General features: G+C 42.2%; 1 protein-coding gene across 1 annotated transcript in view; it reads right to left on the minus strand.

Moving 5' to 3' along the window:
• Nucleotides 1–15,924, minus strand: part of TBC1D22A (TBC1 domain family member 22A) — a 490,668-nt gene that overhangs the window by 322,962 nt on the left and 151,782 nt on the right. The window contains exon 8 of the mRNA XM_066591889.1: nt 2,334–2,448. Coding sequence (XP_066447986.1) covers nt 2,334–2,448 — 115 coding nt within the window. The remainder of the gene's footprint in view (nt 1–2,333; nt 2,449–15,924) is intronic.

Below are 15,924 nucleotides of genomic sequence, written 5' to 3' on the forward strand. Positions count from 1 at the left end.
AATTACATAGGTTGGGATGGGCACATGGGGCAATTAAACTGGTATCCCTCCTCCACCCATGCTTTTTTGGGGGGTATTTTGTGACCTCAGCGGCAGGGATGGGGCGTACAAAGGGGCGCTCTATGAGGCATCATAAGCTTGCTGAGGTGCTGCGGTGTCACACAGAAGGCGCTCAACAAGCTGCTCCTGGAACTGCAGGAAGGCGAGTGTTCCCGGGGCTTCTTGTAAATTACGTATTACAGATAGCGGTCTCAATAACGCCGGCTCACACAGCTCCGCTTATGGAGGCCTGCAGCAGATCCAAGCTGTGAGCCCGGACGTAGCCCTGCGTACAGCCATGTAATGTACATTACTACACATTACATGGCTGTACGCACACAGGCGGTCATGCGCAGTACACCTTTTCTCGTTTATATTGCCCTCGCCGTGGCTCAGCGATGACTTAGATACCCGCAGCCCGTACACAATGTGGTTGCGTATGGACTGCGGGTTTATCCGTGACCATAAAGCACAATGGGCTTTATGTTGCGGATATCTGCGGTAAAATAGAACCTGCTGCGTTCTGTTTTCTGCGAGTGGATTATGTAATTCCAACCCACTAATGTGAGCATAATTGTGTAATCCAATGCATTTGATTGATCCACGTATCACCGCAGATCAAACACATTTGGAATCCATAATTCCTATCCTGTCGTATGAGACCGGCCTAATTGTAAAAGGCTACCTTTTTATCACGTGACTAGGGACCGCTTAACGAGGCCACCGATCACTGCACCAGTTGCCAGGAGCAAGGGGATTTTAAATTTCCCAGGCCCTCCCCGGCTTCTGCGAATGTGTCTGGCATGTTGCCGGCGGTCACATGTGCAGAAGCCGGGAATCGTCCACAGAGGAGGATTGCGTCGGGGTTCAAATACGGAGGCCTCCGGTAAAAAGTTTGATCTCCTCTCACCGATTGCATTGATGAGGGGAGATGAAACTTCAACTTTTTTTTTTTAACTTTTACGTGATCATCATTATCCACTGGATAATGGTGATCACATGACCAGGAACCACATACCGCAGGCCCCCGTGACATCTCCAGGCTCTCTGCTACCTTCGATAGCCAGGAACAGGGAGATTTTAAATTTCCTGGGCAATCCTCGACTTTTGCGCATGCGTCCACCATTTTACTGACAGGGCATGCGCAGAAGCCGAGTTAAGGTCCACGGATAAAGATCCCATTGAGGCACAAATCCGGGGACCTTAGTTATGTAATTTCATCTTTCCTCACGGATACGATCCGTAAGGTGAGATGAAGTTAACTTTTTAAACTTTTTATTTTTACTTTTTTTTTTTTTTGAAACTTTCCATGGTCACTGTTATCCGATGGATGCAGTTCCCAATCACATCCCACTGCACATGGCTATCTTTAACAGCCGGGTGCAGGCAGATTTTTAATTTGCCAGACTCTCCGCCTGCAGCAGGTCCCGATCACCGAGGCACATCATGGAGGACCGGGGTGAGTATTTTCAGCTGCCCCCATGGATCCGATCCATAGGGGCAGCTGAAATTTGAACTTTTGTTTTACTTTTTTTACTTTTCCGTGATCGCCGGTATTCATTGGATATCGGCAATCACGGGCCCGAGGACCGCTTGCCGCGGTCCCCAGTGACATCTCCTGTCTTTTGGCTACCTTCAGGAGCTGGGAGCCAAAAGATTTCAAATTTGATGGGGCTCCCAGCCTTCTGTGCGTGTGCCAGATGTCATAGTTTGGCGCGCATGCACAAAAGAGCGGTGTCGGGTCCCAAATGACCACTTCACCACGGGACATCATGGAGGACCAGGGTGAGTAATCTCAGCTGCCCTGATGGATCGGATCCATCAGGATAGCTAAATCTTTAACTTTTTAAACTTTTTATTGACTTTATTGCGATTGTATTGCCAGGGGGCGGGGGTGGCTCCTCTGGGAACTGACAGCAAGGAGCTGTCACGTCCACAGGCCTGCCCTAATACTGTGTGCCATAGTGGGCAATCCCCTGCTGATTTCATAGACCACAGTGGTGATAAGTAGTACATGACATGTAATTGTTGTAAGCCATCAATAACTGGCTGCAGCGCTGACTACGTGTTTATAACGACCTCAGAGTTGAGGTCAGTTCTTGCCTGCTGCAATCATGTCTTTATAAGAAAAATTGTTACAATTAGCCGACTAATTGACTGCAATTTTAGAAAACATTTAATACTTTTTTTTCCTAGAGGAGCAATATGAGCATGAGACGTGACTCTTATACAATTGCCTTTATTGATGATAGCATTGAACTTGTGCGAACGAATATGTTCTTGAAATAACTTACCGACATAGTCCCCAATAAATACTACAAAGAAGGGTGTGACAAGGTCATTTATTCCTTGAACATATCCACTGGCTGGATGTCGAATTGCCCATATAAACAAAATCCTTTCAAAGATCTGCAAAATAAAGATACCCAAATAATTCAGATTTCATATATGGACTGGTATGACTTAATGATTATGCTACCTAAGATCTGCAGTGTCCTAACAGTTGAATTGCATAACATAGTAATTCTAATTCTATTCTTTGATCCTATAGAAATATAAACACATTTACATGAAACTTAAAAGAAATATGCTTGCAACATTACAAAACAGCTTAGAAACTCCCCTGACAGTTGCTAATAAACTGGCACATGTAAGTTACACAGTAATTGAAAAGGAGGCACCAGTGCAATAACAGTCAGAGTGTCCCAAATCTAAGGGCTCATTCACACAGGTGTATGTGTACAACGCTGCGAGTATCCTGGCAGAGATAGCATACAGGTTGTGATTGGCACCGTGTATGCCCGAGAATATGACATCACAGAAATTCAGTATGATTTTTTTTTATTTTTATCTGCCGTTGTTTCATATGCAGCCCATTCAAAGGCAGCGTTTGATATTCGGAGAAATAGAGCAATGATACACAGAGAAATGCTGCGATTTATTTCTCCTGCGTATCGATATGCCCACACGCAGGAGTGAACGTAAGAGTGAAAGTCCATAAACTTTCATTGCCTCCATTTACCACGTGTTATGCAGGGAAATATGCGTGCGTAATACGCGGTGACGATATGCCCGTGTGAATGTGCCCCAAGGAGATATAAAACACACCCATTTACATGAGATGACTATCATTCACAGGATCATGGGAATTTGAACTCTGAACGATAATCGCCCCATATAAATGGACAACTAGGGATCATCTGTAAACTGTGGGTGAATTTGGCACAGATATTCATTGTATGTCACCCCCACAAGGTAAGCAAAGGATTATCAATTAAAATCAATAGGTTGGCCATGTAATACAAAGCTGGGTGTTTCTGAGTATTTAAAAATTGGTTTTTGAAACCAGACAACCCTGTAAAGCAGTGTTCCCCAACTCCAGTCCTCAGGACCCCCCAACAGGTCATGTTTTCAGGACTTCCTCAGTATTGCACGGGTGATGTAATTATTCTCAGTGCATCAGACATTGCTACAGGTGTTCTTACTATAGGAGATCCTGAAAACATGACCTGTTGGTTGCCCCTGAGGACTGGAGTTGGGGACCCCTGCTGTAAAGTACATGTAATCCATACTTGGATCTAGTATTTAAAAGGCAGTTTAACTTTGAACTATGGATGATCTATCCTCAGGATAAGTGATAGTTTATGAGCAGCATTTTGTGAGGCCAGTGAGCTTGTGTACAGAGCTGCTGTGCTCTAGGAAGCAGACAGCACTATACACATTGCGTTGGCCCGGGTTGGTATTGCAAGTTCTGTTCTCACTGAATTCAATTAGAACAGTGCCTACAATACCAACCGGGGCTGCTGCAGAGTGTATGGAGCGGTCTGCTTCTGGTAACACAGCAGTTCTGCACATGGGCACACTGGCTCAGTGAACAACTGATTGGTGGAGATCCCAGGTGGCAGGCTCCTGCCAATCAACTATTGCTAGCCTATCCTGAGAATAGGTCGGCAATAGTTGAAATATGGACAATCTGCTTAACAACAAAAGGTACAGAACTCAAATACAATAAAGTTTGTATATAAAAGAACAAAAATCAGTACTGGGCAATATATATTTTCTGTAAGTCTTAATGGATGGGAAATATGAACAAAAACTTTAATGTTTCATATCCATTGCAGTTGGTACTGTAATAATCTTTTGTTGTCACCTTTCCACAAAGAATAGGTGATCAGCAACTATTTACAAGCTACTGAGAAGTTGAAACCCCCAAAAAGAAATCTATAAAGCAGCAACCAATTTATGCGCTGTATGATTCAAAATTGGCTTTACAGAATAAGATATAAACATATACAGATGTACAACTGTATATTTATTCATATAATTAGAGATGAGCGAGCGTACTCGCTAAGGCAAACTACTCAAGCAAGTAGTGCCTTATGTGAGTAAATGCCCGCTCGTCTCTAAAGATTCAGGTGCCGGCGGGAAGCGGCGGGGGAGATCTCTCTCTCACTCTCTCCCTCCGCTGCCCCCTGCTCACTCCTGCAACTCACCGCTCTCCCCCGCCGACACCCGAATCTTTTGAGATGAGCGGGCAGGTACTCGCATAAGGCACTTCTCGCTTGAGTAGTTTGCCTTAGCGAGTACGCTCGCTCATCTCTACATAAACTATATTTATTCAGTACTTTTGTGTACTTCAGTACTTTTAAAGCTCAACTCCAGTGAAAAATAAAATCCTTTCCCTTCAAAGCACAGAAGGTGGTCCTGCAGAGCGCTCCTTACTCCCAATTCACTAACAAGAAGTTGTTCTTATTGTCTACCATGTTACAGAGATAGGTGAGCTGCAGCTCAGCCCCTCTCTCTGCAAACCTGTCAGCTCACACTCCACATTTCCCCTCTCACACCGCACAACATGTTTATTTCAACCCTTGCCATTGCTGCTGAGATCACATGGCTTCATTAACCAGCAAGAATCAATCTACAGACACAAGCTTGTAATTTTTTGTCTTGGTAAGATATTTGAAAGTTATTTTAGTTATCTCTTGATCTAAAGGGCTTCATTAACTTACATCTACTCCTACTCTGCACCAACTGAAATTATTGGGGTATACGGCCTGCAAGTGAAGAAGCTAACAAACAGCATAGTTCACTCGTGTTTTAATGGAACATGAATATACATACTGGGGTGCATATTATAGGAAGTTTTTAGATCACCACAAGTATATGTAAGTTATAAATATTTCTAAATAAAAAAAAAATCAGTTTTATAAAAATTATCTACAGGAACTGTTGCGGACGATTCATTATTTTTTTGTCATTTCATTTTCGCTACACATTACACAAAACACTGAACAGCATGTGTTATAGTGCATATGCAAAAACTGCACAGAATGTGGCAATGTAACAGGTTTTCTTGCAAATATATTTTGTACATATCAAGCAGAATAAAAGTAAAATTGTTCAATGAATTTACACCCCCCACAGTGCAGACTCAGACTATGTTCTACATAAACTGACAGTGCAGTTCAACCACAGCTCAGACAACACTCCAGCTTTATCATTTAACTTATTTTTTCCACTTGAAGAACTATAATAGGCATCTAAAATGATTTTCTCACCTTCAAATGTAATATTGAGCTAAATATGCTAAGTCACAACAATTTCAAAATAAACTGCATATTCCTATGCATTATTCATAAAACTATATTTATGTTTTTATGTCTAGTTTTCCATGGTGTGTGAAAATGAGATAACACTTTCCTTCTGTATTACATATTTGAAAGTGTCCCCTGACTTGCTGGGGTATTTCATATTTGAATGATACTGTAATGAACCACTCAGACTGATTTGCATTAGCTTTCTGTTTGAAATGACAGGACAGTAAGACATTGATCCACAGGAAAATGTGAACAAATGACTTGTTAGACAACCTGTAGTATAGCCTGGGAAGTTTTATTTTAAATAGCAAATATTAACAAACTAGCATAAAAGGGGGCAAATGAGACAATGTTTATATTTTAGAACTGCTCTTATAGACTAAGAAACAGATTTATGAAAAGTGTCTAAAAGAAAAATGGACTTTTTTGCGTACAGCAACCAATCACAGAGCAACTTTATTTTCAAGAGAGAATGAAAGCTGCATTGTGATTGGTTGCTATAGGCAACAAAGACAGTTTGTGTTTTAGACTGTTTCATAAATATCCGGCTAATTTTCTTTTCCCACCTGGCTTCCCCTCTTCAAGATCGGCTTCCATTATGGCTTCAACTTTCCATACAGAAAATAGCATAGAAACGGAAACCAGGACAGAACCATAGAAATACAATGGAGACCACTTTGGTTTCTACGTCATATAGGTCCTGTCTCTGTTAGTCTGACAGGGACAGAAACTATGTGAGGAGACTAAAGAGGACTCCATTGTACAAATTCATCCTTATGGTTCCACCCTCGCTTCCCTTTTCTATGCAGCTTTTTGTATACAGGACGAAAACCAAGACAAAATAAGTGCTGGAGAGGAAAGAAGATATGCGAAGAGAGACTTATATGCTGTGGAATGGTTTTCTTGCAAACACTTGACTAATCCACTCAGCGGAGCTTAGAAACAAAGGTGTACTAAAGAAGAAAACACCAAGAAGGATGCAACAGCTCCATTGCAACAATGACACCCCAAAGATGTACCGGCCAATATGTTTTAAGTCAGTAAACACAAATCCCTTCTCTTCATTATCTCCCCAAATTAGCATATTCTTTACTCAAATTCCAACAATAGAAAACATGGAGGTTTTCAGTATCTAAGTGGCTGTAACAGAGCCTCTAGATCGCGCAAACTTGTAGGCTAAGCTGCTGTCCCTCAGGGTCCCATACATGTTCTATTGGCGATAAATTTAGCATCCAGGCAGGCCATCCAGGTTATTCCCGTGCCCTCCTTGTGTGTGCGGCTGAGTATTATCATGATGGAAAATGCCTTTTGGAAGCCGCCATGAGAGGAACACATGTGGCTGCAAAATGCCCTGAGTATAACACTGAGCTGTCATTGTCCCTCGTACCACTACTAGGGGGTCACTGACTGTAGCATAAGATGGCCCTCCAGACCACCACAGTAGCAGTGGGGGCAGTGTGCCACTCTATAGCAGAGGCAGGATTGAGGCGCTCACCACTAGGTCTCGAGACACAAATATAGACGCTGTCAGCACCCAAACTAAATCTGGATTTGCTGCTGAAAACAACCCAGTGCCACTCACTAGCAGTCCAGTTTTGTCATTTATGACACCACTGTAAACAGAAGCAACTGTGGATGGGTATTAAAGAGAGTACACGTAATGGGTGCAATGAGACCAAATATTCTTCAGTCAAGAGCCTGGAAATGGTTCTAACAGACACAGGGTCCCGTAATGATAGCGCCACCCGTCTCTAAATGGTGGACAACAAAACAGCTGGAGCTGTTAGTGCTTGTTGGATGAGCCGAGTCACATTGTTGTATGTGCCCTCATGCATCCACAGGTCCCTACACTTCCTAACAGTCAGGCCAGAATGGCCCAGGTGGCAGGCAATTTTTCTATACGACTATCCAGTTTCTCACATTTAAATTACACATTTCCTCTCAAGCTCTTAAATTGGCGTTCTCTTCGATAGCTTTGTAGAGGCGTCTTATGGTCACAACAAGTTCTACACAAGAGGAAAAGGGGGTCCATACTCACAAGTAGCCTCTGAGAGCTTTTTTTAATAGGTCAAGGAGAGAACCACTTTCAGGGCCTCAGGTGACAAGAACGTTCATCTAATCATAGCACAACTCTAATCATTTGCATATCTGCCCAAAATATAACTGCATGCCGAGTTTTGCAACAAAATGACAAATTGATTATTTAAAAGAAAAGGAAAAGTGGATGCTCTTGAAATTTTGTTATTGAAACTATGCCGCTGATACATTTTAATATTCTACAACATGATGTAGATAATTACCATATAACGTTAATATCTTTGGGTCATACTAAAATGAAAGAAAAGATTTTTAGGATGTGTTCAAATAACTGTGGTGGTCATGGGGAACATTAAAAAGTGGTTCAGGAAACAAACGTGTAGTAATTGTTCGACTAAATCAACGGGATTAAAATATTTTATATAACTTATTAAAAGGGCAATATGCAAGATACTCAAAAAGCAAAACCTGGATGGTTCTAAAATCTGAATAATGGGAACAAAAGTTTACTCTATAATACTATTTGCAGTGTAGGTAAACAGAAGCTGCTCTGATAAAAACTTGAGATTTTCCTCTTTTTTTTCCGTATGATAGTAAGGCCGCCTGCACACGAACAGGTCAGATTCCACATGCAGGGGGCGTGGCCTTACTACCATAGCAGGAGGACGCGCTGTAAGAGAGCTCATTGGAGATTTAGCAAAACTGTGTTCCCTAACACACTCTCCACTTACCCAAAAGCTCCCCTAACCACTGCAAGAACTCCTGGAGGCAGAAGGAGCTGTAAAAGACCCTGCCGCACTTAAATGAGAGCCTAGAAGCGCCGCCGCGGGTGAGGCCTAGCGGACCTATCTGAGCGGGGGACTATATTTTCGGCCACCTGCGGCTGCGGCCAACCGCAGCTTCCTGAAAGCACCTGGAGCGTTTCACCTGGCAGGAGAACCCCCCTGCTTCACCTCCTGCTGCAGTGGAACACCAGAAGGGACAAGAAGAGGAACAGAGGAAGTCTCTGAAGCGGCGGCAGGTGTGGGAGTCTGGCAGTAAGCCTGCTCTCATAAGAGACTTAGGCACTTACCGGGGCCTGAGGGTGGCAGCGTTCAGGAGCTGCAGGAGCTCCAGTCTCCTAAAGAGCCGGTATAGGGCTGACATCTCCCTGCATAGGAAGCGTGTGTCCTCTCCTGGGAGAGACTGGGCACCTTCTCAAGAGCGAGTGTACTACAGGCTGGCTTTTCAGGGATAGACTACATATCCAACCTGTGAATAACCCCTGAGAGCTCAAGACACAGCTCCCACTGTGACCTGATTTTGCTTGCTCTAACCTGCACAGGTTCTCCCATTTGGTGGTGGCAGTCCACAATCCCGTTTACTGTGATCATTCTCACCACTGTAACCCACTTACACCCCCTCCCCCCCCCCCAAGTGTAACAGCACAAGCAACTATAAGACTAATTCTAACTGTTATAAGCAACAAGGGTTGCATAACAATTATGTTTTGAATATCAACCTACATCTGTGCCCTACGCAGAAGCAATTGCTCACATCAGATAGCGCAATGGTAAAAACAGCAAAAGAAAAAGCCCTATACGCTGCTGGACAGCAGACGACATCTGAAAGCCAATCAGACCTGCAACGCTACCTAAAAAAAAAAAAGAAGTGCTTAATCTCCTGCGGGATCATCCAAAAAAAAAAAAAACCCGCCAACAACAGAAGACGAAAACCTCTCAGCGTCAGATATGTAGAGTGATAACGAAAAAAAACTAAATAGTGCGCATAAGTCAAGTTTATCAAAGAACTTTCTTAAAAAGGCGTTAGCACAAGCTATCCATTCAGTCCTAATAGAACTAACAGATATAAAAACAGAAATACAACACATCGGCAATAGAGTGGAAGATTTGGAGAACACATGTACGGGCATTATCGCACAAACAAATGACCTATCTGGCCATGTGGCGACGCAGAGGGACCAGATTGACAGGGCTCTAACCCTGATTGAGGACCAGGAGAATAGGAGTCGTAGACGAAAAATCAGAAATAAAGGTCTTCCTGAGTCTGTCACACCTGATACCCTCAGAAAAATGGCAGTGACCTTGTTTTCAGACCTTCTGGGCAAGGAACGAGCCCGACTGATCATTACTGAAAGAATACATAGAGCCCTCAGGCCCAAACCAAGTGCAGGACACCCCCTAAGAGATATAATATGTGGACTTCTCTCCTTTAATGACACACAAGCACTACTGATGACCTCCAGAGACAGAGACCAAATAAAATACCAAGATAACAATATCCAGCTGTATCTGGACTTAGCACCTCGCCAAGACAAGGCAGATGAAACCCCTCCTTGAGGTACTCAGAGCTAAAAACCTACAGTACACGTGGCTGTTCCCGTTTGGACTGGCGATACATAAAGATGGCAAACGCATCACTATCCACACACCAGCAGATTTAGAGAGGGCTTGGAGTGTGCTGGATATAGCGCCAATACAGGTCCCCTCATGGATGCCTCTTGGAGAAAGAGAAGGTGGCAAGAAAATAGAGAGGCAGACACCTTGGAAGGAAATATCACGCTCTAGGTCACCCAAAAATAGGAGTACCAGAGCCAGGCTCGACTTCCAGTAATCGTGGCTCACAGAGACTCCCACACCACATGACCCATAGGAGACTATGCGATGCAGGAACACAATTCAACAATAGAACAACCCAACTTGACACCAATTGGCAGCTTAGCTGATATGACATTCACAAAATCGATGGTCCTGGTTGATTCTCACTATTGCTCCCTATCTCTCCATGTTTCTTTCTGAACTTGTTTTTTACAGTTAAAGACTTTTCCGAATAAAACTATAGCGGGAGCTATCGGAGGGAAGACGCAGCTGCAGAAGTGGACTTAAGCTATAGCTGATAAGTACTAAATTGCACTTCCACCTGCATATCTGTCTTATTTGCCTTTACCTTTGTTTGAAGGGCTACAACATAAGACACTTACAATGTAAACATATAGCTGATTAAGTTTTCCTTTATTGGCCTTCCTATCCCACCTTTCTCCACTTCGGCTGAGCGGCTTGGGCCCACTCGTGGGGGGTCCTCAGGCCCCCCGCGGCGGGCCTGACCCCGCAACCGGTCCTGTACCTGTATTTTCAGTACTACGGATGGTCTGGACAGTTTGCCTTTGGACATGCGCAGTACAGATTTTTTTTCTTCCCACACTGTCGCTAGGCCATGTCAATTGCAGAAGGAACGTAGGTCGTGGCAGCTTCCATAGACTTCAATGGAAGCCATCCGTGCGGAATCCACGCGAAAATAGAGCATGCTATGATGTTTCCTCTGCTCCCGGAAATCACAATTTGATTCTTTGAGTGTGCAGGAAGAAGTGATTTTCCATAGCATTCTATGAATTGTATTTGCTGCAGAAACGCACTACAGACGCCAAAAGGAGAGGAAAAGCCTTGTTTGCATTCTAAAATAGTAACACACAGTAATTTAATATTTCTGATTTAAAGAAAAACATGCAGTGATCTAAAATTGTTACAGGGTCCAGTAGCGTAATATTTTCCAAAAAAATATGCACCATAGAGAAGTATAAGTTATTTTCTAAAAGCCAAGCTTAAAATTTGATTGGCCTCTTTCCATAAGATATTACTTTGCCTAATATTAATGAATGGTCATTATTATTTTATAGCAACAATTTGTGCTCAGAGACATTATTCTCATCAAGGTTAAGATACAAATAGATAAGATCAATTTATACATGTGTTGGCAGGTAAATATAATTACCACATAAGTGATGAACTGCTTTCACCAAAATCCCTACAAGAGACGGTTTGCAGCAAGGATTCTAAATAAAAGTTCACTTGGCTATATAGCACTGCTCCCTTACAGTCCTGAACAGATAAGAAATACAGTGCAGGAGAGAATGGCAGACTTTAGGCTGAGAAAGTGGGACTAGAGAAAGGAAGAACAAGTGTAGAGTTCAGAGGACAGCAAACATAAGAGAAATGCGATGTTTCAAATGCATTCATTGCGTCTGTGATTGATATGAAAAGAGTAAAAGATAGCATTTAACAAAGGAGCTTTAACATAAAATATCTTTTTTACACTCAGGGCAACCCAAAGGTCATCCCAATAGTCAGCAAGCTCCACTGAGTTGGACAAAGCAGTGAAGTTTAACACAGAACAGAGAGAAAAATCCATTTCACTTCTAAAGCTTGTGTTACATAAAAAGTGCCGCACTACTAACTGATAAAAAAAGGAACAGGGTAGATAGAGGCAAAGACAAATTGGCATGTCTGGGAAAAGGTTAGGTACATTTAATAAGAATGTGATTTCCCATTAAGCCAGTCTGTGGTACATGAATTCAGTAAGATTTACAGAACATGAGGCAATGCAGACGTAATTACATTTGAATGGTCACAAGGTTTCAAGCTCTGGAAGAATGAGTGCTCCCTATCCGTCCTGCTGCAAAATACCTTAGATATCCTGAGATGATCAGTCAGGTATTGTAACATGTGTCATATGTAAAAAAAATATATGTATGTGTAATGTTAGAGTAATTATTCATGATTACATTTAATTTATTAACTGCAGTCTCCATCAAAACCTGACAGACTGTATCCGAGTTTGTAAAACAAAGGTACAGTAGCAGAAGAAAAAAAAAAGGAAAGACTTCAGTTCACTTGTAATTGCAAAATGATGCAGCAGTAAAAGAAAATTGTATGCATTAGAGACATGACAAACATCTTATGTCTTTTCATGGTCAGAGTGTTGTTTATACTGAAAATGTCTTTAAAGGGAACTTGTCACCTGTCTAATTTATGGTGCTGTTGGGGCAGGTGACAGGGAGCCGCATGATATATTTTTCATTTTCACCCGCCCTGTGGATGTCACGGTGCCCACCACCAAAGTCCACATGGCAAACAAAAATGTCTTTTCAGAGTCCTGTGCACACGCTCTCCTATACGTCTTATATGGGAAAATGTGCAAATGGGATTTTGAAGAGAGTCAAATTTTTGGCCGCAATGCAGATTTCCAGCGGCAGGAGCTGTTAGATCCAGGTAGCGGGGAGCACAAAAGATATATCATCAGACACCCCGTTAGCTGCCCTAACAGCACCATAAATTACTTTAGGCAAGTGACAGGTTCCCTTTAAAATGGCTTATCCCAGATTGCATCTTTTTTGTCAGAAGCCCGGTACCTCCTAATATCATTAAATAGCATCTTCCATCAAAGCAGAACATGTGCCAGACCACTTCTATTCCCATTGTAATCTCCGCTGTCATTGCATACACTGGAGATTTTATATATATATATATTATATTAGAGGTGCACTACAGAGAATGGCCTGTAGGGGGCAACAGAAAGACAGTCTGGTGCCTGAGACAAGGGAAAACACCCACAGGTGTGGTCAGGAAGTAGGATATAGGTGTTCATTCCTGCTACAGTCAAGGGTAAAGTGGGCTGCAAGCCTGAGAGAGGTCCGGTGAGAAGGAACTGGGCTGTGAGAGCCAGAGAGAGGTCCAGTGAGAAGGAACTGGGCTGTGAGAGCCAGAGAGAAGTCCAGTGAGAAGGACCTGGGCTGTGAGAGCCAGAGATAGGTCCAGAGAGAAGGACCTGGGCTGTGAGAGCCAGAGATAGGTCCAGAGAGAAGGACCTGGGCTGTGAGAGCCAGAGATAGGTCCAGAGAGGGACCTGGGCTGTAAGCCAGAGACAGGTCCAGGGGGAGACCTGGACTGAGAGCAAGAGGTCTACAGAAAGACCTGGACGCTGAAGAGACTGTTTGTGTGCCTCAGGAAAGTTGGGTGAAGCATTCCTGAGGAAAACAGAGTGAGTCCTGAGCTGAAGACAACTAAATGAAGCTGCCCTGGAGAGTGGGTGAGAACGACAGTTGGACTGTTTATTAAACTTTATGAAACAAAAGGACATTTAATTTTATTTGAAGTGCTGTGCTGAAGCAAGATGATATTGCTGTGAAGGTGAAAATAAATAGGAATTTGGAGTTTAACCCATTGGTGTCTACCTGTGATGTGAGCGAATAATACCAGTCTTCTGCATTATATATATAGTAACGCTACGGGGGTTAATGAGTACGCCAAATGGTCACTTTTAGGTCTTTGTTAGTTTATTCATATAAGTTTTAGCAGAACATAAACTACTAGGTCTCCAGAGAAATGATAAAGGTTGCAAAAGTCCTTTCAATTTAACCCTCCGCAGTCCACAGGAGAAGCAAGTAAGTCCACAGCTGAGGGAAACAGTAATAAGTCAGTTTGTTTTCACAGTCCTGTAGTTGTCCAGAGCACAGCTGGTCTTTAAGCCGTAGTGTCTCCAGACTGCAGTCCTAGGGCAGGCATTCCCCAAGGGTCCTGCTGGAACAACGTAGCTCTTTGTCCACAGCGTCTCTCTGCTCACAACAGAAGTCAGGTTACAACTGAAGTCTGGTTCTCCCAGCCACACACACCTCCTCCTCACTTCCACCTGTCTCCTAACATAGCTTGCTTGGAGTAAAATTGGACCGATCTACATCACAGAAGCTAACAACCTCTGTGACATATATATATATATATATATATATATATATAGTGAAAGCACTCACTCACTGACTGGCCACTAATTCTCTAACTTGCCGATGTCATACAAACATGAAATTGGGCATGAGCATTCTTTTGATCCTAAATAGGAAAAGTAAACGGGTCACAACTCAAAAATTCAATGCTAAGTGCAAAAGTATTGGCACCCCTGTGTAATGTACAAAATCTAATTCTCTATCATCCTGATGTCGCACAAATAGGAAATTTGAGATGATCGTTCTTTAGGTCCTAAGTAGGAAAAGCAAAGGGGTCACAACTCGATTATTCAATGCTAATTGCAAAAGTAAGCGCACCCCTATGTAATGTAACTTGTCGGTGTCGTACAAGCGTGAAATTTGGCGTGAGCATTCTTTAGGTCCTAAATGAGGAGAGTGGAAGGTGTGGCACATTCTGCAAAGGGACATCAGTACATGCAGAATGAGGATAATCGAATGCTTCTCTATATGTATACATATTTTATTCCTCGGCTACTTTAAAGTAACCTTGACTTCATAAAACTTTCCATGTAAACAACACGTAAACACCTGTATCAAATGAACTCAGGTGAAACCGGGTATATCAGCTACTAATCAATAAAGATGAGATTGGCTAAGAATGAACTAACTCATGTTTTCCAAAAAGACTTTTAGTGCCCATTTGTCTACAAAACTCTGACCCTACTGTAGGCTTCTCTGGTGGACTTGTCCAAGCATGAAAAAAAATACTGAGAAAGTCCAATCATGTATACATTTTAAAGCAGAATCTGAAGCCTTTTTTTACATGTCTCCTCTATTTATAAAAATATAATTCTTAAGTCATCTTCTCTGTACTGCTTTTTTCTTCAGTAATGTTTTCAGTGAGGAGTGTCACATCCTCTCAGATGCAAAACTGTGTAATTTAATTTCATGTACAAGAACTAACAATGCAGCCATACAACTGGAATAGGGTCAATATTTAGATTCAGAGAATCAGATGAAGTATTCTGCTTTAAGTCCACTGTTTCAAGTAGACTAGAGGAGAAAAAAATATAGAAAACACTAGCAAGTCTATACAACTATACCATCAGTGTTCTGATCAAAAAGAAAAAAATTCAGCACAAAGTATAAAATAGGAGTAAAACAAGTGCTTTATTCAAGCAATATTAAAATCCAAAGAACATGATTACTACATGATTGCTTGAATAAAGGACTCGTTTCATTCCTATTTCGTTCCTGGTGTGGGATTTTCTTCTCTTGGATTTGTACATGCTATTGCTCCGGGTGCTCCTGTGCAAAGTTGTTGAGGAAATTATATAGCAGTGAGCTGAACTTTGCAGTGCTTGTTGTTCTGAGATATGTTGGAGATGTGTTCTGACATTTGTAGATATGGTGGACACATTTCAAACACAGTCTATCACATTACTTAATTTCCTCAGTATCCAGGAATATATGCCATTGGGACTCAGCGATTTGTCTATTTCAGTCTTTTTAAAAAGGCTCTGCACTGGGTTAAACTGGTGACATTTAGTGGAGAGTTTACATTATTACTCTGCATCTCAACTGACATTTCATTTTCGTCTGTGAATACACTTAAGGAAAAAAACTATGTAATAGATTTGCTTTCTCATCACCCTCTACAATTTTTGCAGCATTATTTATTAAAGAGACAACACTTTCAGTATCAATCTTTTTACTATATATATATATATATATATATAT

This window comes from Eleutherodactylus coqui, chromosome 2 (genome assembly GCF_035609145.1).
Source record: "Eleutherodactylus coqui strain aEleCoq1 chromosome 2, aEleCoq1.hap1, whole genome shotgun sequence".
Lineage (NCBI taxonomy): Eukaryota > Metazoa > Chordata > Amphibia > Anura > Eleutherodactylidae > Eleutherodactylus > Eleutherodactylus coqui.